The sequence below is a fragment of the Scyliorhinus canicula genome, chromosome 11 (assembly GCF_902713615.1).
Source record: "Scyliorhinus canicula chromosome 11, sScyCan1.1, whole genome shotgun sequence".
NCBI classification, from domain to species: domain Eukaryota; kingdom Metazoa; phylum Chordata; class Chondrichthyes; order Carcharhiniformes; family Scyliorhinidae; genus Scyliorhinus; species Scyliorhinus canicula.
The window spans coordinates 150,596,958-150,620,806 of record NC_052156.1 but is presented as its reverse complement, the minus strand read 5'-3'; the positions used below and the strand labels follow the sequence as shown (position 1 = coordinate 150,620,806).

General features: G+C 47.1%; 1 protein-coding gene across 5 annotated transcripts in view; it reads right to left on the bottom strand.

Moving 5' to 3' along the window:
• Window positions 1-6,215: 6,215 nt before the first annotated feature.
• Window positions 6,216-23,849, bottom strand: part of LOC119973495 (proline-rich transmembrane protein 4-like) — a 30,671-nt gene continuing 13,037 nt past the window's right edge. For 2 of the 5 annotated variants that reach the window (XM_038811727.1, XM_038811729.1), the window contains exons 3-4: window positions 22,971-23,096; window positions 6,216-9,595 (exon numbers count right to left, since the gene is read on the bottom strand). In XM_038811727.1, coding sequence (XP_038667655.1) covers window positions 7,626-9,595; window positions 22,971-23,096 — 2,096 coding nt within the window. In that variant the 3' untranslated portion in view covers window positions 6,216-7,625. The remainder of the gene's footprint in view (window positions 9,596-22,970; window positions 23,097-23,849) is intronic. The other 3 variants (XM_038811730.1, XM_038811731.1, XM_038811732.1) reach the window with 2 other exon arrangements.

The window sequence follows — 23,849 nt, the reverse complement described above, 5'->3', positions numbered from 1 at the left end:
TTATGCTGAGGAATTGCTGTGACAATTTGCAGTCATATCCAGTGCTGTTTTAATATTCCGGGTACGTCAGTCTGAGATTGTTGTCACTGGTTCAAGCAGCGGCTGGTAGATGACATTTTGGAGGTTGATGGGAAGAATGCAGAAGATCCCACTCCAAAATGTTTGGCCAGTAGAAAGAAACTGCAGACAGTTTGATCTTTTGTCCACAAGGAAAGGTATGTCAGTTGAGATGGACAAAGGGTGTGGTTTACGAGGACAGGGAGAAGGCCAATCGCTTGCTGGCGGGACAGCTCCGCTGACAAGCGGCCTCCTGGGAGATTGTTCAGGTCCGGGATGGGATGAGGGGGTTGGTGACTGCTTCAAAACAGGAGAATAGGGCATTTGCGGAGTTTTATAAGAGGTTGTATAGGTCGGAGCCCCTGGGGTATGAGTCAGATATGAGGGAGTTTTTGGAGGGGCTGGAATGTTCCACAGTGGAAGAGGAAGATAGGGCAGGGTTAGAGGAGCCAATGGGGGATTAAGGAGGTTTGGGTGGCAATAGGGAAAATGCAAACAGGTAAAACACCTGCGCCAGATGGGTTCCTGGTTGAATTTTAAAAGTTTTCAGACAGCCTGGCATCGCTGTTAATGGGAGGTGTTTAAAGATGCGGTATCTAGGGTGGCATCTATTTTGCTTTTATTGAAAAAAGATAAGGACACAGTAGAGTGTGGGTCTTATTGGCCAATATACAGGTTAAATTAAAGATTCTTGACAAAGTGTTGGCGCTCAGGCTGGAGGAGTGCCTCCCACAGGTGGTTGGGGAGATTGTAAAGGGTAAGAAGGTGTTCTTGAATGTGCGGCACTTGTTAAATATGGTGCTCTCCCCATCAGAAGTGGGGGGAGGAGGTGGTGGTGGTGGACGTATAGAAGGTGTTTGAATGGGTAGAGAGGAGTTATTTGTTTGGGGTGCTGGAACGATTTTGCACTGGGCCTGTATTTGTGACCCGGATCAAGTTGTTATATAAGGATCTGAAGGTAAGTGTTCATACCAATGAGGTGAACTCGGGATATTTTCAGCGGCATAGGGGAACAAAACAGGGGTGTCCCATGTCCCTCCTTTTGTTTACATTGACGATGAAGCCCTTGGCCATTGTGCTGAGGAGCTTGGTTAAGTGGAGGGGGATAGTGAGGGGAGGGGGAGGGATGGGGTAGAGCATAGGTTGTCCCTTTATGCCAGCAATCTTTTGTTGTATATCTCCAACCCAGTTCCCATGGTGGGGGATATAATGGGGCTGCTCAAGCAATTTGGGGCTTTTTCGGGATACAAATTGAATTTGAAGAAGAACGAGTGCTTTTTGGTCTCCCCGCCGGGGACAGGAGTTGGCTTGGGCGGGGGGGGGGGGGGGGGGGGGGGGGGGAAATTGCCATTTCATGTGTCGACTACTCACTTCAGGTATCTGGGGGTCCAGGTGGTTCGTGATTCAGACCAGTTCCGTAAGTCAAATTTCACAAGCCTGGTGGGTAGGGTCAAGACGGTTCTGTTGAGGTGGGACAGCCTCCCCCTGTCATTGGCAGGCCGGTACAGTCAGTAAGGATGAATGTTTTGCTGCAGTTTTTAGTTTTGTTCCAGTGTTTACTGGTCTTTTTGCCAAAAGCATTTTTTATAGGTGGAATAGTTAATTTTGCGGTTTGTCTGGTCAGGTAAGGTAGCGAGGATTTGGAAGGCGGTTCTTCAGAGAGGGCGAAAGTCAGGGGATTTGGCTCTGCCGAATTTGCTGCAGTATTATTAGACGGCGAATGCCGAGAGGATGCGGGGTTGGTGTAGAGCCGGAGGCAATGCCGGTGAGAATGGAGGCAGGCTCTTGTGGAGGTTGGGGTTGTGGCCACAGGCCACGGTCCCACTCCCATTTGCCCCAGGGAAATATTCAGGTAGTCCAGTAGTGGTGGCCACACTGAAGATATGGAGGCAATTTCAGCAGCATTTTAAGTTAGGGTGAGGTTGAAGTTGATGCCGATTTGAGAGAATAATTTGTTTGAGTCAGTGAGGTTGGATGCTAGGTTTTAGGGGCTGGGAGGACTGGACGGTGGTGGAAATGTGGGACTTATTTCTGAGAGGGCAGTTTGCAAGCTTGGAGAAGTTAGCGGATAAGTCTGGTATTACACGGAGGGAGGCCTTTATGTATGTGCAGGTGCGGGATTTTGCAAGCAAGGTATTTCCGGGGGCACTGCACTCCTCGTTGTCGGAGGGGGTGTTATTGGTGATGGGTTGGGGGTCATCTCAGAGATTTTGGAGCAGGATATGGCATTGTCGGAGGGGGTTAAAGCCAAGTGGGAGGAGGAGCTGGGGATGGTGCTGGAGGAGGGGTTGTGGTGTAAGGTGTTGTAGGAGGTGAACGCCTCAACCTCGTGTTCAAGACCATGTTGAATACAATCAAAGGTGGTGCACAGGGCACACCTGACAAGGCCAAGGATGAGCCGGTTGTTTGAGGGGGTGCTCACCGATTCCTCTGACCGACCAGAAGGACAATGTTCAGCAATTGTCGGATGTCTGGATCCCCCTGAACAAACATGGCAAAGCGGGGGCTGACAGTTCCGTTCATCTTTTCCAATGCCAGCCTTCCCAGATTGATGCACCAGCTTTAAATCCATAGTAATTTGTATCCATTGGGAGGAGAGAAGGGATTTAGCTGATAGCGAGTATCGGTAGGAATCCGATTCCCAAAACAGTAGTAAAAATCCTCTATATTAAAAATGAAATTAATTTGGTCAAGCACCTTGAAGTAGTGGCCATGGCCAAAGACCCCAACACCTTTATTTGGGGCTAGTTTCTCTAATCAATATTGCACTGTCAGCACATTTTAGGTCTGGGCCAGCTTTTTTGAAGATAATTATCAACTTTTCAAACAAGATATTACTCAGGGGCCTAATGAGACATTGAGGAAGGTGAGCAAGGAATGGTCCACCCCGTCCCCAAATGGATGATGCATTTTCCATTAGGTTCTATATCCTGTACCCAAACCAACCAATCAGGTGATCGATGTTGGATAATGACAAGAAACCAGAGGGGTAATACTGGAACCTCATACTCCCTATGGAGAACTGAGCTCATCAACAGCTAGGATCGGAAAATGTAGGCTGCTTTGTGAGGCGATCACGGAATTCTCGCTCTGAATAGTCAGGGATGACAATTAATTCATCAACTCTTCAATTTACTGAGGATTTTTTAAAAAAATACTTAAAGCTATTTAAACAGAGTTAGGGAGACCTGCTGTCAACAACAGTCGGTAACAGTGTATCATTACTCTGGGAATAAAGTGCTGGAACTTCCATCCTCAAGAGTCCACTATGCTCGACATCAGAACATTGGACCTCCACTCAATCAGCTGGCAGTTCTGGGAACAAATTATCTCTGTTTATTTTCTCAGTAAGTCATGGGCAGGTTTCTGTAGTTTGGCAAAAAAAATAGTTGAATTCCAAGTCATAAAGAAGCACCAACTTGTCAGTCGGTCGATTAGTATCGCGGATCACAGGGAAGTTCAGAGGCCAGACTATTCTTGAAGAAACAAACCGGTTATGGTGCAGAATCTGATGCATCGTTGGCACAATACCCACTGCCGTGTTTCATCATGATTCGATCACACAGATTCACAGTGATTTACGACACAAAAGGAGGCAATTCAGTCCATCATATCCACGCCGATTCTCTACCGAATAATCCAATTAGTAAGTTCACTTCTTTCAATAGCCCATCCAGTTTCCTTTTGAAATCCCTGATCGTCTCGGCTTTCATCATTCTCATAGGCATCGAGTTCCACATCATTATCTCGCACTCCTCACATTCCCTTCTGCACCTCTTACCCAAAACCCTTTGCGGGATTCTCTGATCCTGAGGCTAAGTGTTGACGCCGTCGGAAACGCCGTCGCTTTTCTCAACGGCGTAAACGTGGCCTCAGGATCAGCAATTCTGACCCCCACAGGGGGCCACACAGCCCTGGAGCGACCCATGCCACTCCAGCTGCTTATCCTGACATCAACTGGGTGCCGTGGGGTCCGCGCATGCGCAGTGGCACCAACGCATGCATGCGCAGTGGCTCCCTTCTCCACGCCGGTCCCGACGCAACATGTCGTAGGGCTAAAGGGGTCGGCGCGGAAGGAGGCCACGAGCCAGAGAGGCCGGCCCGCCGATCAGTGGGCCTCGACCACAACAGAGGCCCCCCCGGGGTCGATCTCCCCCCCCCCCCCCCCCATAGGCCACCCCCGGACCCTTCCACGCCGAGGTTCTGCCGCCCGAGAACAGGTTAGAACGGCGCCGGCGGAACTCGGGTTTTTGCGACGGCGGCTCGGCCCATCCCTAGCCAAGAATCGGCTGGGGAGCCGCGTAGAGAGTGGCCCCCAATCAGCGCCGCGCCAACCACGTCAGCCCATGTAGCACCGATTATTAGCTCTGCGGAGAATGGCGTCCCGGTGTTGGGGTGGAGTGGTGCAATACGCGCCGGTCGCGGCGATTCTTCGGCCCAGCCCCGGGCTGGGAGTATCCCTCCCCTTAAATCTGTGTCCCCTAGACCGTGTACCATCCAACAGCTGATGTGAACACCTTTATATCAGGCGTGATAGCGTGATAGGCACGGGAGAGCACAACGCGACCAGAGAATGTTGGGAGAGGCTTCCAGCGAGCCCCCTGACAGCCTACCCGCCTCACAAGATTCTCCGGAGTCCCGCGAGACGTCGGAACCCTGCGGCAAATGGGTGGGACCGAATAATGCTCGTAGAAGTAGGTCGTAAACCTACTTACGACCTACCCTGCCCGGGATCCACTGGCCTCACTCGATTCTTCGGCCTCCCCAGAGATGCTGCAGTCGGGCACAGATTAGTGCTGGTCCAAACAAAGGTGGACCAGACGGAATGGCACCCAGGGGGGTTTCCAGGGCCATCAGAGGTGGTCAGGCTAAATGCAGGGTAGTGCCCTGGCCCCCCTTCAATGTGGGCATCTTGGCACTGCCCAGCTATCACCCTGGCACTGCCAAGGTACCCAGATGGCACTGCCAGGCCAGTACTCTCAGGGTGACAATGCAAAGGTGCCCAAGTTTCAGCGGGGGAGGGGGCTATGCCCATGAAGAGGGTGGGTGGGGGTACAGGGCAAGTAAGTAGGGGCCTCTTGGAGGTTCGGGGGGGTGATGGGTTGTAGTCCTGGAAGGGAGGGAGGTGCTATAAGGGGGCTTGGGTGGGCCTGAAGAGAGGGGACTCCATAGTGGGGTGTCCTCCCTTGGGGGGGTGGGGTAGTGTCCATGTGTGTGGGGGGGGGTGACATTGCCCATGGGTGGAGGGGTGGGGGTGCCCACAAGCTCACTTTGAGATCGGGGCATCTTTTCAAAATGGCGGCCCAACATCTGAGCTCAGCTCCCCAGTGCTAAAAAACAATTCTTAGTGTGGGCTAAACCGGTGAGAAACTCCCCAGGGCCCAAAAAGGTGACGAAGTGTCATTGGATAGCTGTGGGGAACTCATCAGTGGAGCCAGCAGGAAACTCCCTGAAAAACCCGGCACAAATTAGCTTCGAGATTTTGGGGGAGAATTGCAGCCATTGTCTTATCTAAACTGGTCATCACCTTGTACACTCCCATCAGACTTTCTCAACCTCCTTTGCTCTCATAGAGAACAACCCAGATTCTCCTTCCTAACCATATAGCTAATATTCCCCAAACCGGGTGGATCTCCTCTGAATCCTCTTAAGGAACTTCATAGCCTTCCTAAAATATGGCCAGAAATGGCCGAACCAGAACTTTATTGGCTTTCCTGCTTTTGTACTCAATGCATCAATTTATGAAGCCCAAATCTCATTATATTTGGCTAACCACTCAGCACCCTTTGAAATCTCAAAAACCTCTGAGTCAAGTACAGGGTTCAATAACTCATTGGATCAATTAGATTTGCCCCCCAGTTGGATTAGATGCAGGAGAAGCAAATCTGGCTAGATATGTCAAGTGCATTCAACCAGACATGGGTGAAATCTAACCACATACTGCCCTCAACATTTTAGGCCAAAAGCCATACGCAATTGCGTTGAACTTCCCCACCATGACCACCCTTCCTGCACTATCCCCATAATCCCTTCATTTTGTTTGTATCCAAACAGCTATCGATCTGCAAGTCTTAACACTCAATAATTGAACGTCCACAGCTCACTGAGGTAGCAAATTCCAGAAATTCGCACCCTTTAAATGAAGACATTTTTCCTCATCTCAGTCCAAAATGTTCGAGCATTTATTCTCAGACATAATTCTAAACTCTCCAGCCAGGGGAAACAGCCAGCACCAATAAAAATACTCTCAGTGGAATCCAATACTGACCTAGGTAATGTGTATTACATCGCTGGTTTAGGAAGGTACCGCTTCTTTATTCTTCTTCCTGTTTCAAAACATAGCCTATGTTTGTGACCCCCATTTTGGCCATTCATTTTGGAGATCGCTGGTTAAAGGTTTTTCAGCACTGTCACCTTCTCCCCTCTTTGCAGAACAATAGAAGAGCTCAGGCGCCTGGCATTGTGAAAATATACTGACAATGTTTTGTATTGTAACAAGTGCTGGGTTAAATGGACATGTTTTGCTCAAATCCCCTTCTGTCTGGAAAGCTTTTGGGTACAATTCTAGAGGTGATCCTCTGGTACCTTTATATTTGAGCCCACATGATGAGTGGCAGCAAGACATTCAACAGAAGGAAGGGTTATTTCATAGTGGAACCCAGTCCTGCTCTCACCTCAGTTCCATACACAAACTCAGTTTCTGGCTAACCTTGTGGCTGATTTCCTTCGTTTCCTCACCTAAATGGGGTCAATTTGTTTTCCCAACTGACATCAGCTAACTGAGCAGAGAACAGAAATGGAGCCAAAGGCCTTCCTGTGTGTCTCAGAAGGAAAACAGACAAAGTTTTTGAGAACTAAACCTTTGGGGATTGAATTTATACTTAGCGGTTAAAATTCAGCCAATGATCTCCTGATAACCTGCCATGACCATCAAGGAAGGTCCACAGGGACTGTTGCTGTGATTTCTCTGGCCTTTCTCTGAATCTTCCACTTAAGTTACGGTAGACACTCACGCAGACTATCACGGAAACAGCTGGTGTGCATTGTCGTATCTCAACTCAATTCTAAAAGTTACTTCTTGACATTAAAAACAAACTTAGAAAGAACAAAATCTAATGACAGTTCTACCTCAATAATGAAGTATCCTTTTGACTAATCCAGAATCTCACCGATTCTCAGCATACAGTAAACACTTGACCGAGCCTCGTCAGTAACACTGCACCATGTATACACATTTACATTTGTAGAAGTTCTAAAGGAACAAAAATTAATCTTGTGTGGTAGAGCATAAACAGTGGGAGAAAATTGGCAGCGTGCTTACACTTGGCAAATTTTCCTTTCTATTTAAATCACAGAGCATAAAAGGAGAATCCAATTCACTGCCTCATGATTTATGCCACTGCCCAAGACCAATTTCAACCTCTACCTGTTCTGAGCCAGGCAATCTTTGGCCTTTTGAAGATAAACATTTCACTTTTGATAGTACACTTCCCTCAATAAGCATTTGCAAATATTAAATAAGATGCAGTGTAAATTGTTCTGGTTGGACACTGTCACAGCTGTGAGTTTCACAATTCTATTGTGTCGCTGCTAATACTCAGCTGGTCAATTTGTCTGCAGATCTTCATGAACTCAGCTTGTGTGGATGAATCCAGGGGATCGTTGTTGTCCATGGTCTCTGGAGAAGACAGAGCCCGATACTGCCTCGATAACTGTGGAATACCATGAAGGCTTGTTTGAGAGGAGTTCCTGAAAGATTTATGCTCAGAGCAAATGGTTGAGAAGGCCCACCGCTCAGGGCTGGAACAAAGCACTAATGAGGATCCATCTTGTGATGCTCTGCAGACAGAGCTTGCAGAGTTGTCCTCCCATCTTTCCGAAGACAAAGTTTGCTTCTTGTTGAGCTTCTTAAAGGTGCTGGTGATACCCCTGCCAATTTCTGTTCTCTCCATCCCAGCACAAGATGACGTCCGATACAATCCTCTGTCGGCTGCACTCTCCTTGAAGACTTCACTGCTGCTTGGCATAGACCTGTTCCCGCAGATGGACATATTGCTGGAACTGTGTAGTCTTGACCAATGGAAGAGACTTTCAGGAATGAGGGCTTCGCTGAAAAGAGCCTCATCTATACTGCGTCTTAGGTTAATAGGGGAAGGGGGTCTTAGGTCAACAGTGGAATCACTGTCCATCTGCACACTAATGAAAGAGGAGGTCCTGGAAGATCCCCCTTGTTTTAAATGGAAGTCCAGATTTTTTACTTCACTGCTCTCACTGTTGTGATAGATCAGGTTGATCTCCTCACCACTACTCAGTTGGTTGTCAGACATGGTGTAGAGGGGAAGGCATTCTGATTCATTTCGGACAATTGCATCACAGCTCAATGGCTTCTCCTGGTGGGAGGATGGCCATTGATAAGCATTTGAAAGTATAGGGGCTTTCATGGATGCATGAGTTGGAGAAAGGCAGAACATCTTGGTCCAGCGGTTACGGTTTGAAGATTTAGGAACACAAAACAATGGATAGATACCAATGAGAGACATAGTGAGGCACATCCCCACCTCACACAAGCTGGTGCCAAAATGGAAAATCCACCAAGGCCAAGGTTGGAAATCATGGTTTCCAGCCAAGCCCAGCCTGTACAGAATAGCATACAACTGCAAGGCAGCGCAGCTCAAGCCAAACGCTGCAGTCAAAATGGCCAACTTGGCCACTCTTCCCCAGTGCTCCGTGTCTCTGAAGGGCCCAGTGTTCAAAGTCTCCAAGGAAGGTTTTGAAGTCTTCAGGTTGTAGACCTGCCTGTCAACCATGTGGGTATGGCAATAAAATGTGAAATACAGGATCGACAAAATGGTCAACAAAACCACAAAGATACCATGTGACACGAAGAGGAGGAAGGGAGCTTGGTTGAGCAGAGTAATGACCAGAATTGTGCTCACGGTGAGGGTGAAGTGGAGAAAAACAATTGTAGTTAGGAAGCACGAACGCTGGAAATTTGATGCCATTGCTTGTGTCCCAGACCTCAGAGACAGAACCAAGATTATGACTCCAAACGCGGAAGTAAGGCAAGGGAAGACCAAATCGTAGAGAAGTAAGGCAACAATTGTTGGTAATTTTTGTTGGAAGCAGTACGCGTCATAAAGGAAGACAAAAGTTCTTATTGAGCTCGTCAGGAAAAGTAATCCATTGAGGACCATGAAATAACCAAGACCTGGTGGAGATCTGAAGGGAAGACAAAGAATACCGAGTGCAGATATGACTGTCACCAGGCCAAAGAGTGACCCCAATCCATAAACGTGGAGGTCCCAAGCCAGCCCCCATTCAGCCATTGCGGTGTTCCAATCTGTGTGAAGGATCACAAACAATGGAGGGACAAGTAGGAAGTGAGGGTTGAAAGATGTGCCTTGTGTTCCTTCAGTGTCAGGATAAATGGAGCTCCAGTCGTTATCTGAACTACTGTATCGATTCTGGTTACCATTGGACACAGTAGATGCCAGGGTGGGGTGTAGACCAGAAGAACTTGCATCTCCAAGGCTGGAATCTAGACAAGAGAGGGAAAAGTTATAACGCAGGAATACAACAACTGAAACACACGCATCTCAATATTCTACCCATTAACAATACATTCTCCCCATTAACAATACACTTAAAATAATACAATCATGCAATTTACTTCCATTGTACAGAACTCGAAGGACTAAATCATTGCAATCATTACCATTGTATAAATTTCCTTTGTCTTGGAGTGCCCATTTACTAAGTATAATTGTACTATAATTCTTATTTCTTAAGTTTTGAATACAAAAAATTCTGCAGATGCTGGAATCTGAAACAAGAGCAGAGGTTGTTTGAAAAACCATCCATGAGGAGAGAAACAGAGTTAACATTTTGAGTCCTGAGGCTGTTCAGCAGAACTGAAGAGAGGGCAAATATGTTAGAGCTGTAGAAACTGCAACAAAATGTAGCAACTTTAAGAACAAAAGACAGATGGTCTGGTGTGAGTTGGGGGTTTGCACTGAAGCAATACATATATGGGATAATTTTTAAAAAGGTGAGACACGGGGGACTTAAGATGGAGGAGCAAGGTCAAATTCTAAAATTGCCAAACTCAACATCAAGTCCTGCGGGCTGCAATGTGCCTAAATGGATGGGCTTCGCTGGGGCATTGCAGCAGGCCAAGGACAGGCATCTGGACATGTGAGCAAGGTGCTGAGATACAATGACATGCAACAACGAGGGTGGGGCCACTTAACCTATCGACACATGTTTGTAAACCCTCTACCTCCTCTTGGCAATTTTAGCTCAAATTGAGTTGCCAACTCTGGTTCTCCCTCCAACTGCCCTACTCCCACAGTTCTATTGACCACCCAAAATCTAGATAGGTGACGCGCACCACCTTCCATGCTAATTAGGAAGCGAATAGAGACCTCATTGGATGATTGTTGACCGACTGCCAAAGAGCCTTTCTTCCCTCAGGTTCGATATTTTTATAACTAATAAACAAAAGTGTACAAATTATCTATTTTTTAAAAACAGCCTTTTATTTCTCAAATGGCATTTTTCCTTTTGCTCACAACAGTTTCCTGGGGATTGGATTTTAATTCCTGGAGACTCCAGGGCAAACCTGGAGGATTGGAAGCTCTACCTCAAATACAGGCCTCAGAAATTAAAAAGGACAATGCACAATCTCTATTCATGTCCTTTCCAGTTGCTCTGGGCATGGGAAAGCCCAGTAAGAAAGAATTTGCATTTATCTTGTGCTCCATCATTTCCTGAGGACATCCCAAAATATTTTCACAACTAATATCTCATTTGTCAAGCACAACCATTATTTTGGAGACACATGCAGTATCCAATTTGCACACAGCAAACTCCTCCAAACAACGCGACCAGTTAATCTGTTTATGACTGAGGGACTAAAGTTGGCCACACAGCCCTGCACCTCTGCAAATAATACTGTAGGACCTTTTAAATCCACCTGAATATACAAACTGGGCCTCTGCTCAAAGTCAGCACACCCAACAATACCTTATTCCCTCAGTATTACACTAAATTGTCCACCAGGATCAAACACGCAAGTCCTGGAGCTGGCTTCAAACCCTCGGCCTCCGAGACAAGACTTGGTGACTAAGCCTGGCAACTAATGGCTGTATTCAAACAGCAATCTTACCCCACCTCACTCATTCTTACCCTTCTCTTACAGCCTTTTAAAAAGCCAAGCACTATTCCTCATGTCATCACCTAATCGCCATCTCATGATTGATGCCACCTCTCCTGCTAGCCTTTTGAACCTTGGTTGTCTTCTGGACTATGACCCTTGGCCATTCGCCTAGGTTTCTTAATTAAAAAGAGCACTTACTGAAAGTCAACAGACTCCCGCCCAGTGGAGTCCGTGATATCCCAGTTTGCTGTGACCATTCGAAGCTGCACTGAGCACAACCCTCCAATAACTCTATCCATGCTCATTAATCATTTCAGCATCAACGTGCTACAGTGTAATACAGGTTGTATTTCACTCAGCTTCAAACACAATGTACTGGGTGTTTGTATACTCATTCTAACATCCATCAACCTAGCTCTGAACCTCAGCTCTGTTTGATTGAGATTATTGATAGTTACGGAAAGAAATTTTCATTATTACTCTCAGGAGAGACGAATTGTCAATGAATTCACTTTATCTAAACACAGAACCTTCATAACATCAGTCAGTTAATATTGATATCGCTAATAAGGGAGCAGGTTAGATGTGGAAAAAACAAATCAAAATGCTGAATGACTGGAGTGTTAGGAGCCGAGAGAGAGAGAGAGAAAGAACCATCATAGAGAAAGAAAAGACAGAAGAAAAATAAGGTTGCACACAGAGATAGAGAGCAGACAACTGGAGTGCACACAACACACAGAGGAAATGGAAAAGGGAGTGAACGGTGCATCAAACACATGTGGAGGAATCTCACATTCACAGATCCAGAGCAACAATCTCAGACACACATGGAGAGATAGGAAGAGAAAGACTAAGGCAAGGGCGGTACGGTGGCGCAATGGTTAATGTATTTTATTCACAATGTATATAAAAGATTACAATTTGGGGAACAAACTCTCCAACACACAACTATAGAGTTTTTACAAATTTTTCCCTGCATCATAGTCTCCCGACAGCTCCTCCTTCTCCAATGCCTCACTAAACACCCTCAAGCGATGTGGTGCCAGGTCTGTCACAAACTCTTATTGAATTCTGCCGCATAACCGTCGGGCTCCAGGGCCTTCCACGACATCATACCCCTTATCCTATCCAATACCTCCCTGAGCCCCAAGGCTCCTCTAGAACCTGCCGCTTCTCTTCCTCCAGCTGTCGAAACTCCAGTTCATCTAAGAACCATCCCATGTCTCCCTCTTCACCAGCCCCTTCCCCCCACCCCCCCCCAATGTCCGCCCTGTAAAGCTCCTTACAATAACCTGAAACACCTTGGGTGGGATTCTCCCCTACCTGGCGGGGCAGGCGGTCCCGGCGCCAAGGAATGGCGTGAACCACTCCGGCGTCGGGCCGCCCAGAAGGTGCGGAATCCTCGGCACCTTCAGGGACTAGGCCAGCGCTGGAATGGTTTGCGCCCTGCTGGCCAGCACGGAAGGGGCATGCCGCCACGCCAACCGGCAGCGAAGGGCCTCCGCCGGCTGGAACGAGTTCGCGCATGCGCGGGAGTGCCAGCATGTGCTGGCGTCATCCCAGCGCATGTGCAGGGAGGTTTCATCTCCATGTCGGCCATCGCGGACTTTTACACCAGCCAACGCAGAGGAATAGAGTGCTCCCACGTTACAGGCCCGCCCGCGGATCGGTGGGCCCCGATCGTGGGCCAGGCCACCGTAGGGGCACCTCCCAGGGCCGGATCCCCCCGCCCCCCCCCCCCCCAAAGACCCCGGAGGCCGCCCGCGCCATCAGGTCCTGCCGGTAAGTACCTACTCTAATTTACGCCGGCGGGACTGGCCACAAACGGGCAGCACTCGGCCCATCATGGGCCAGAGAATCGCCGGGGGGGGGGGGGGGGGGGGGGGGGGGGGCGCTGTCAGCAGATGCTGACCGGCGCGGCGCAATTCCCACCCCGGCCAAATCGGCAGCCGGCGGGGGCGGGATTTACGCCGCCCCCTCTGGCAATTCTCTGACCCGGCGGCGGGAGTGGTGGGGGGGGGGGGATCCCGCCCCTTGTTTATCATCCCCAGCTCCGACACCACACCCCTTGTCCCAGTCCGTATCCTCAATTTATGCCTTGATGCAGCCTGCCTCCTTAGCTGATGCACTAACATTCGACCCACCTTTTCCCGTATTCGTACAGCACCCAACTTGCTCTACGCAGCTGTCCTACCGCCCTCCCCGGTGTCAACCTATCAAATTGCCCCTGTAATATTTTCCTCCTCGCTAATCCCTCCATGCGGGCACCCTCAAGTCCTCCCTTCAATATCTTGTTCATTAGCCGTTCATATTCCTCCCTACTTTTCCCTATTCGCATGTGCTTTGAATGAGATAATCTCTCCTCAGCCACCACTTTGAGCGCTTCCCAAAATGTGGCTGCCGACACCTCCCCGTTTTGGTTCTATTCTACACAAACTTTAATCACAGCCTGCACTTTATCGCAAAACACTCTATCTGCCAACAACCCTGAATCGAGCCTCCACCATGGCCTCTCCGTCCCGATCTAAGCGGAATCTCCAGCCAGTGGGGCGCATGGTCCGAAATTACTATCCTCCATATTCTGCTCCCTCCAAAAGCTCCCAGTTGATCCTTGAATACACGTGAGAAAACAAAATACTCCCTTCCCCCTGGGTTCTTGAAGCGCCACTGATCCACCATATCCACCTTTTCCATAAACCCACCCAGCTCCTTTGCCATTCATATTCTACCCATTGACCTGGGTCTCGACCTATCTATCCTTGGCTCTAGGACAAATTAAAATTTCCTCCTACAAATCAACTGATGTGTGGCCAAGTCCGGGATCGCCGCCAGCAACCCCCTCATAAAACCTACATTGTCCCGATTCAGTGCATACACATTCACCAATACCATCAGCGCCCTTTCTAATACCCTCCTCACCATCACATCTGCCACTCGGGTCCCTCAATTTCTTCGTGCTCACAAACCCCGTTTTCTTACTCATCAAAATTGCCAACACCGCGACTTTGAATCAAACCCCGAATGGAAAACCTGACCAACCCAACCCTTCCTCAGTCTAACCTGGTCCTTCACGCAGAGGTGCGTCTCTTGCAGAAAGACCACCTCCGCTTTTCGGTGCACAAAGACCAGAGATCTCTTCACTGGTCCATTGAGCCCCCGCACGTTCCATATTATCAGCCGTATCAGGTGCTCAGGTCTCCATTCCCCCCTACCATCCACATCTTCACCTTTCAGCTCTACCCTCATTAAGTTCACCCTGTACCGGGCCCATCCAAGATGGCCCCTTTCTCTGCTCCTGATCATGTTTGTTCCCCAACCTCGCCTCATCCCCACACTGCCTTGGCCCTGTTGAACCCCGTCATTTTGCCAGCTCAATTCCAATGTCCTGGTATATTCGGACCTTGTTCCCCTTCCATTCACAGTTGCATTTATCCCTGACCAACTGCAGAATCTTCTTCCCCACGAACTTGTGGGGCCTCACAATCACCGCCCTTAACGGCACCCCTGCTCTAGGCTTCTGCCTCAGAGATCTATGTGCTCTCCACTTCAGGGGCCTTGTCTAGCACCCCCTCTGCCACCAGCATCTTTGACGCGCACCTCATGGCATTCGTACCTTCCACTCCTTCGGGTAGGCCCACTATCCGCAGATGCTGCCTTCACAACCTATTTTCCTGCTCCTCCACCTTTGCTCTCAACGTCTTGCAAAAAGAGCCCCGCCTCCGCCTCCAATGCCATCACCCGATTGCTGTGGTCTGATATCACCTTTTCCATCTCTCGGATCTGAGACCCCTATGCTTCCAAGCATTTTTCCACCCTCTCCATCGAGGCCTTCAAGAGAGCCGCAGCCCCTTTGACCGATCTTCCTGCATCTCCTTCCTCTGCTGGCGGATCTCTTCCTTGATGAAGACCATCAAGTGTTCCATCAGGGGCTTTGCTACTTGCACTGGCCCTTTCTTCTCCGCCATCTTTCTGCCGGGTTTGATAACTATCAGACATATCACTCCCATGGGGAACATCTTCTCCTACCTTCAGTTACACTTTTCCGTCGAAGTTGCACCTGTTTTCAGGTAAAAAGAGCTCTTTCCTACGCCTTCAAGCAGGAGCTGCCCTGTGTGCGACCACTCACACCATGGCCACCACCGGAAGTCGTGGTTAGCACTACTGCCGCACAGCGCCAAGGACCAGAGTTCGATCCCGGCCCCAAGTCACTGTCTGTGTGGAGTTCGCACATTCTCCCTGTGTCTGCATGGATCTCACCCCCAGAACCCAGGGTAGGTGGACTACCCGTGCTAAAACTGCCCCTCCATTGGGGAAAAAAAAATTGGGTACTTTAAATTTAAAAAAAAGAGAAAGACTAGGTCCAGAATCTTCTGTTCCCACATGAGATGAGGAAGGAGGTGGGTGTGGCTCAGAACTCGTCAGGTTGGTGTCAGAACCAATAATTGCACCTTCCCATTTCCACCTGAAATAAATCCTGGAAACTAAAGCTACGATCCACCTTCCTGCCCCACTTCCATTGGAGCCCCTTGGCCCAATTAACAACCTCTTAAGAGCCTCTTTCCACCTTTGCTGCAATCTTCCCAGCTCCGGACGGGTCAGCCAACATAAGGTTTGCATGACTGTGTGTGCTGCATGTCAGCTGGAGGTGTAGCAGGAGTCCCTCGATCTGCGCATGGGGTAGGGGAGAGGCCGCTGACATCCAGCCCTTGCTGCCGACCCTCATAGTTCCCCCCCCCCCCCCCAACCATTGCCACATCCTTTACCCCTAACCCCACAAGACCCACTCCAACAGCGCAACTGTTTCCGGGGTTGCTCCACGATCTTGGGACTGGGACTGTTTTGTCAATAGCCAAGGCCTCCTGTAAGGTGCTGCTGAGTGCAAGAGCTGCCAGCCTCTAATTGGCCGACAACTCTCAGCGAGCGGGATGTCATCATCAGGCAGCAAGCAAGACACCCAGCAAGAACGGAAGATTCAACCCTGTCCCTCAGGTCATTAACATACATCATAAAAAGCAGTGGTCATAATGAACTCTACTGTATACTTCCTTCCAGTTTGAAAAACAACCCTTCACTATTCCTCTCCATACTTTCTGCACCTCATTCTCTGAAGATCCAGATGAAAAACATGAGGAAGAGGCCTAACCCACCAACTGCTTCCTGTTATCCAATACCACTGTCAGGTTCCCAATGCCCAGAAACTTCCTGGTGATGGAAGGTGGATGTGGGGAAGGGAAGGGAGGCGCCATTCTCACCCTCTGAATCAAAAGGTCTCTCACTAAAAATACATTTTTAAAGAACTGCTGAAATTGACTAGGAGACAGAAGGAAACTAAAATAAAAACAGGAACTGCAATAAAACGTATGCAGGAAATGGTGAAACTGTTAATTATCCTTCTTATTAAGAAAGGAACATTCTAAATTTAAATAGTATGGATAACTCCCAGTACAGACACAAACAAAACTCCACACGTGATTAGTCAGCTACTGTGCAGCGTCCCCAGAGGAACAAATATTTTTAAAACATTAATTTATAAATAGAATAATTGAAAACAAAGGCAAGGAACTGAGAGTATACCTTTATAAAACACTGCTTAGGCTTCAGCTGGAGTGGTATGTTCAATGTGGGGCACCACACTTTAAGAAGCATGTCAAAGCTTTGCAAGAGCGCAGAGGAGGTTTATTAAAATGGTATCAGGAATACGGGAATTCGAACCATGCCCATATGTTCTGGGCATGCCCGGCATTGGAGGAGTTCTGGAAGGGGGTGGCGAGGACGGTGTCAAGGGTGGTGGGATCCAGGGTCAAGCCAGGATGGGGACTCGCGATCTTTGGGGTTGGGGTAGAGCCGGGAGTGCAGGAGGCGAAAGAGGCCGGTGTGCTGGCCTTTGCGTCCCTAGTAGCCCGGCGAAGGATTTTGCTACAGTGGAAGGACGCGAGGCCCCCAAGCGTGGAGACCTGGATCAATGACATGGCGGGCTTTATTAAGCTTGAGAAGGTTAAATTCGCCCTGAGAGGATCGGTGCAAGGGTTCTTTAAAAGGTGGCAACCTTTCCTCGACTTTCTGGCTCAACGATAGGGTACTGGGACAGTAGCAGCAGCAACCCGGGGGGGGGGGGGGGGGGCGTTGATTATGTTAGCTTATTTTATTTAAATTTGATTTATCTAATTTTAATTTATGGTTAAGTTCTCTTGTTTGGGGGGGGGGGGTGGGGGAATGTGATACATGTGATGTTACGGTATGGGGGGAATTGTGGGTGTTATGGGGCTGTTAGTTGCATATTACTGCTTTTTGCTATACTTTTTGTTATATTTTCTGCAAAAAATTCCAATAAAAAATTTAAAAAAAAAAAAAAAAAAAAAAAAAAAAAAAAAAAAAAAAAAAAAAAAAAAAAAAAAAAAAAAAAAAAAAAAAAGGAATACGGGAATTCAGTTACATGGAGAGACTGGAGAAGCTATCATTGTTCTCCTCGAGTAGAGAAAAAAAAAGGGATTCAAAGTTATGAGAGACTTTGAAAAAAATAAGGAAAACCTGTTTCCATTTGCAAGAGGATCGACAGACGGGGAAATAGATTCATCATAATTGGCAAAAGGGTGGCACAGTGGTTAGCACTGCTGCCTTATGGCACCGAGGTCCCAGGTTCGATCCCGGCTCTGGGTCACTGTCCGTGTGGAGTTTACACATTCTCCCCATGTCTGTGTGTTGGTGTGATCTGGAATGCACTACCTTGCAGGGTGGTGGAACCAGATTCAATAATAACTTTCAAAAAGCCGGCAGGATATACTCGAAAAGAAATTGCAGGAAAGATCACCAGAGTGAGACAAATAGCTCCTCTTCCAAGGAGCTTCTAAAGGCACGATGCGTTGAATGGCCTCCTTTGTACAATTAGTACAATAATTCCACCAATGATAGTTACTGGTTTCAAAGTCATCTACAGGCTCTCCTCACAATGAGGTGATAATTACAGCCTTGTTTCCTTCCCCAAACCCCAGCCCCACTATTGATGGGAGGGCTAGTTAATAATACAGTAAGAAGTCTTACAACACCAGGTTACAGTTCAACAGGTTGGAAGGAGCAGTGGTCCGAAAGCTCGTGTTTGAAACAAACCTGTTGGACTTTAACCTGGTGTTGTAAGACTTCTTACTGTGCTCACCCCAGTCCAACGCCGGCATCTCCACATCATAGTTAATAATATTCATTGCTGTTTTCTATCGGTAAATGAGGGTCAGAGGGGATCTCCATTGGCAAGGTCTTAGCAGAAACCAGTATGAGCGCAATTCCTCCCTGACGCACTTTGACTTTGAATAGTTTAATATGGACAATACCTCTGCAAAATGAATGGTACTAAGAATCCAGAAAGGCATATAATGGACGGCTTAATCAATACTGCCCATTTTAGACTCTTCCCCGAAGTCAAAATGACCAGGCCAGAGACACCAATTCTATGGAGAGTGCAACACAGTCCAGGCTGGATGAGCTTGCCCCTAATCCTGGCAGTGGGCATAAGACCATAAAACAGAGGGACAGAAATAGGCCATTCGGTCCATCAAGTCTGCTCCACCATTCATTGAGATTATGACTGATCTGATCTGATAATCCTTAACTTCACTTTTCTGCCTTATCCCCATAATCCTGGATTCCCTTACTGATTAAACATTTGTTTATCTCAACTTTGAGCATACTTACAATCCAGCTTCTACAGCCCTCTGCAATAAAGAATTCCGCAGATTCACTACCCTGAGAGAAAATATTCCTCCTTTTCTCGGTCTTAAATGGGTGACCCCTTAGCCGAGATAATGCCCTCTGGTCCCAGACTCTCCCACAACAGGAAACAACCTCTCAGAGGCTACCCTGTCAAGCCCCATGAGAATCCTAGATTGCAGACATCACAATTCACTTTTTCATTGTCTGGAAACCTTTGCTCCCAGTGATCTCAATATTGCAATGCGGAAACCTTCACTTCCCTATGCCTGGAACCACCCACCACATTCCTCCTGGGACCCCTCATACATCACAGGTGCGAGGGCAGAGGTGATACATTAGCCACATGTGGAAAACTGGGAGAACAGATGTGGTTAACTGCAATTCCGATCAGTTAACAAAAATTAATAATAGAACCGCCATCGGAACCAGGATTCATATTCACGCAGTGTGTGCTTGTGAACATTTAATCTTTTCATTCATTTGTTGTTAAAATGGCAACATGAAAAGCAGAACGTGAATCATAGATTGTTGCAAGTGATTTGTTTACTTAGCAAATATACACGTGAAGGATTATGTGCAAGACATTTTCTACTAAAACGAGTGCAAGGGGCTAAACAATGTTGATAGTGTCAGCAGTTTCTACTGGACAGCAGTGTGTTAACAGAGCACTGCGTAGCTTCATCCAAAATCCCCTGGACATTGTTAAACCCTGTCAACTGTGAAGCTCAATGTGAATGATTGAGAGGGATTTGTGGCTTTTCAGAATTGCACAGACTCAGCCAAATCCCTCCTTTCACTCGATGGGAGATGGGCCCTATGTTTACAATGCACAATTTCCAAGTGACTGAGCTGAGAAACATTCCGAGCAGAAAGTGTTGCACTGTAGCCAATACATAGTGGAGAGACTCAGTGTGACTGCTTGGGGATTGTTCCTTTTAATGTTAAAAAGCTGAGGCCCACAGGTTCCGCATGAACCAGCTGTTTGATAAAAGGCTTACGCGTGAGGACAGGATCTCTTGCCCTCTCACTTCAGGAGCTCAATGTTACACTAATTCCAAGCATTTGCCTGCATTTCCTTCACTGGAGTGTGAGGTCACAATGGAAGTAGAACTATCCCAGCATGCACAGCAGTAATGAAAGCTCCCTATTAAAACTTGCGGGGGCCCGCATGTCTTCGCCAGAAATGGCCCAATTCCAAAGCATTGCCTTAGCTTCCTCATGCAAGAGCAAATAAAAGAAGAAACATTCATAGTAGTGGCACAAGGAAGTAATGAGAAAGGCTGAAGGAGAAAGAGAGGAAAAGAATTGAGCCACACTACAGGATAGATCAATTAAGGAGGGTAATTTATCCAATTTTAAGATAGCTCTAGATGACAATACTGTTCTGAATTCTTCCATCTAGGTAGCTCCTCAACATGCGATTGCAGTGCCAATCGTTTCTTAAAGGTTTATATGTTTCGCTTTGACTATTCTCTCTATATAGACAGTCCATTCCCGATGAGTTCATGCAACAACTTGTACTTGTACAGCTTGGTTAACATAGTAATAACATCAAATGCACTTCACAGGACCATAATCAATCAAAATTTAATACTGAGCCGCATAAAGAGATAGTTGTTTCAGAGACTTGAACACATAATCTAGGCTGGCACTCCCAGTACATTACTAAAGCAGTAATTGTCTCTCAGCTAGGGTGTTAAATTGAGGTTAATGTCTGCCCTCTCAGTTGGATGTAAAAGATCCCACAGATAAGTGTGTGATGGAGAAAGGAATAGAAAGAATGTTGGGAGGGTTAAATGAATGAAATAAAGTTCAGGAGGCTTATGTGGTGCGTAAACAAGTACAGAGACCAGTGTGGACAAATGACCCATTTCTGTGCTGTTAACCTCTGTGTAAATCTATTTAGGAAGACTAGGGGAGTTCTCTCCTATGTCCTGGCCAACATTTACCCGTCAGCCAAAAGAAATCACCAAAAACAGACAGACAATCTGCTCATTTAACGCATTGCTGTTTGTGGGATTTAAAAAAAATAAATTTAGAATACCCAATTCATTTTTTCCAATTAAGGGGCAATTTAGCATGGCCAATCCACCTACCTTGCACATCTTTGGGTTGTGAGGGCGAAACCCACACAAACACTGGGAGAATGTGCAAACTCCTAGTTTACGGACAGTGACCCAGAACCAGGATCGAACCTGGGACCTCGGCGCCGTGAGGCAGCAGTGTTAACCACTGCGCCACCGTGCTGCCCTGTTTGTGGGATGTTGCTGTGCACAAACCGACTGCCATGTTTCCCATTTGACAACAGTGATTACACTTCCAACATACTTGGCTGTTTTGGGATGTCCAGGGGTTCGGAAAGTCATTATATAAATGTACATATCTCTCTTCCTTTGAATTCCTTGCTGGAAGGGGATCAAAAGTTGAAGAACATAAGACACTGGAGCAGAAGTAGACCCTTCAAACCTGTTGTGCCATTCTGTATCATCATAGTTAATCTTCTGCCTCAAACCCACTTTATTGCCTGCTCTCCGATTCCCTGAGACCCTGAAAATCTGTCTGTCTCAGCCCGAAACATATTTAATTATTGAGCATCTGCAACTCTCTGGGGCGAGAATTCCAAAGATTCACACCCCTCTGATTGAATAAACGTCCTCTCATCTCAGTCCTAAATGATTGATCCCTTATCCTGAGACTTGCCCCATGTTCTAGATTGTCCAGCTGGAGGAAACAACCTCTCTGTGTTTACCCTGTCAAGCCCCTTCTGGACCTTGCATGTTTCAATGACGTAATCTTTCATTCTTCTAAACTCGAGACAGTTCTAGGTCCAGTTTACTCAGCCTGTCATCGTAGAACAACCGTCTCATCCCAGGAACCAGTCTAGTCAGCATTTGCTCTACTGCCTCCAAGCCAACCATATCCTTCTTCAGATATGGAGATCAAACCTCCGCGCAGTTCTCCAGGCCCTAAACAATGGAAGTACAAGAATAAAGAAGGCTTGCCACAATTGAAGTCCAAAATGCCATTTGCCTTCCACCTGCATTTTAACTTTCTGCATGATAACCTTTTGCGTTCCTCGTTCAGATATATTTGCGTCTCTCTGAACATCAACATTTACAAGTTCCAACCCTTTTAAAAAAAATATTTTCTGCCTTTCTATACTTACCGCCAAAGTGAGTAATCTCACACTTAAGCCACATTATACTCCACACACCACCCTGGTGCCCACTCATTTAACCTATTTGGATTACGGCCTCTGTGTCCTCCTCACAGCTTACATTTCTAGGTAGCTTTGTACCCTCAGTAAAGCTGGATATATTACTCTCAGTCTCTTTGGCGGAGTCATTAATACAGATGGAAAGTGGCTGTTGTAATATCTGTCGGTAATGTCCAATAAGGTACCGTGTGGGGGTGGGAGAAGGGGGAAACCTCTGCCAGAGATTTGCTCCTGTCATGGGGACAGTTGGTTGGCCCTCAGGAGACTAATTCTCCAAGGATGGTTATGGACAACAGCACAATTTCACTGGAGGTGAAAGGAGACAGTGGGGTGGGAAATTGAGATCCAAACACATATCCATCTGCTCAATGACGCATCGCAAAAGATCCTTCATTAAAGGCAGCAATGGGAATGGAGTGTGGAGCTTAAATGTTTTTTGTCTGGAATGCACTAGTATTCCAGAATTAGAAAGAACTCTTATCTGAGCACCTTTACATTATTGGGACATCCCAAAGCACTTTGTCATCAGTGAATTACTGTTTATCTGTTGTTCTACTCAGCAGCCAATTTGCACACAGCAGGATGCCATAAATGAAAAATAAGTAAATAAGTCGAGTTACCCCCAGCTAACGTTTTCAGTGGCTGAGATTGGTCCAGTTCACGGAGAGTCACCTCTGCTCTTCTTTAATTAGAACCCACAGCCTGCTGATCCAGAGGTGACTGGGCTGCCACGTAAAGCAGGATGACAAGCAAGAGATAATGACCACATCTGTATCTTTGCATCTTGTTGTTCTTAGATTGACTTGTGCTGTCAGTTCAACCCATGCTCAGACCAACCTGTGTGCTCTGCTTGCCAGGGAATAGCAGAGGTGGGAGTTATTAGGTTCCTGGCAGAGTCCCAATCTTCTAGGCTTCCCTTGTTGGTGTCCTGCTCGACTGTGGCAGCATCATCTTGTGTGGTTCCATTGGCAAAGCATCATTGGAAAGAAAGAAATTTACATGGATCACAAATCATCAACATCCATAGCTCAGTACTGGCTCCTCCCCCACATACTAATAGTATTGTAACTAGTTCACAAATAGTTCCTAGAATCACGGAATTACAGCACAGGAGTCCATTCAGCCCATTGTAGCTGAGGAATTGCATCTCTCCCAATATCTTGTATCGGAGAAGCAGCAACCATTTCTCTGGGACTTCTGCTTGGCATACGGACTAAGATTGAGGCAACAACCACAAACCTTGACCCTTACTGACCTCTCATGTGGCTCTTAATAAAACACTTTTTGGAAGCCCCTACTGCATTCTCTTTGTCTCGATAATTAGTCATTTCCCCAAGGGATTCAAAACAATTATTTAAACATGACCAATCCTTATTTGTCCCAGATTAACAGGTCTATAATTTCTTCATTGTTGACCAGTGCTATCATGACGTTTCTGGTGCTGTTTATTTAACAGCGCAAGTGTTTCTAACAATTTAACCATACCGCCGTTCTGCTTATTCAATTAGGCAAGATCACTGTATCCGTACTTATAGATTTACTGTTTGTTTAGTGGGTTAAAGGTCGATTCACTGTTGAACTACACAATCACTGCTTATTCAACAGGGGAAGGTTTACCCAGTGTACACCTAGTGTCAGCTGTGGCTCCATTGGTTTCACCACTGAGTTAAAAGGCATCACTATAGTGAACTGAGCGCAAAATCCAGGCTGACACTC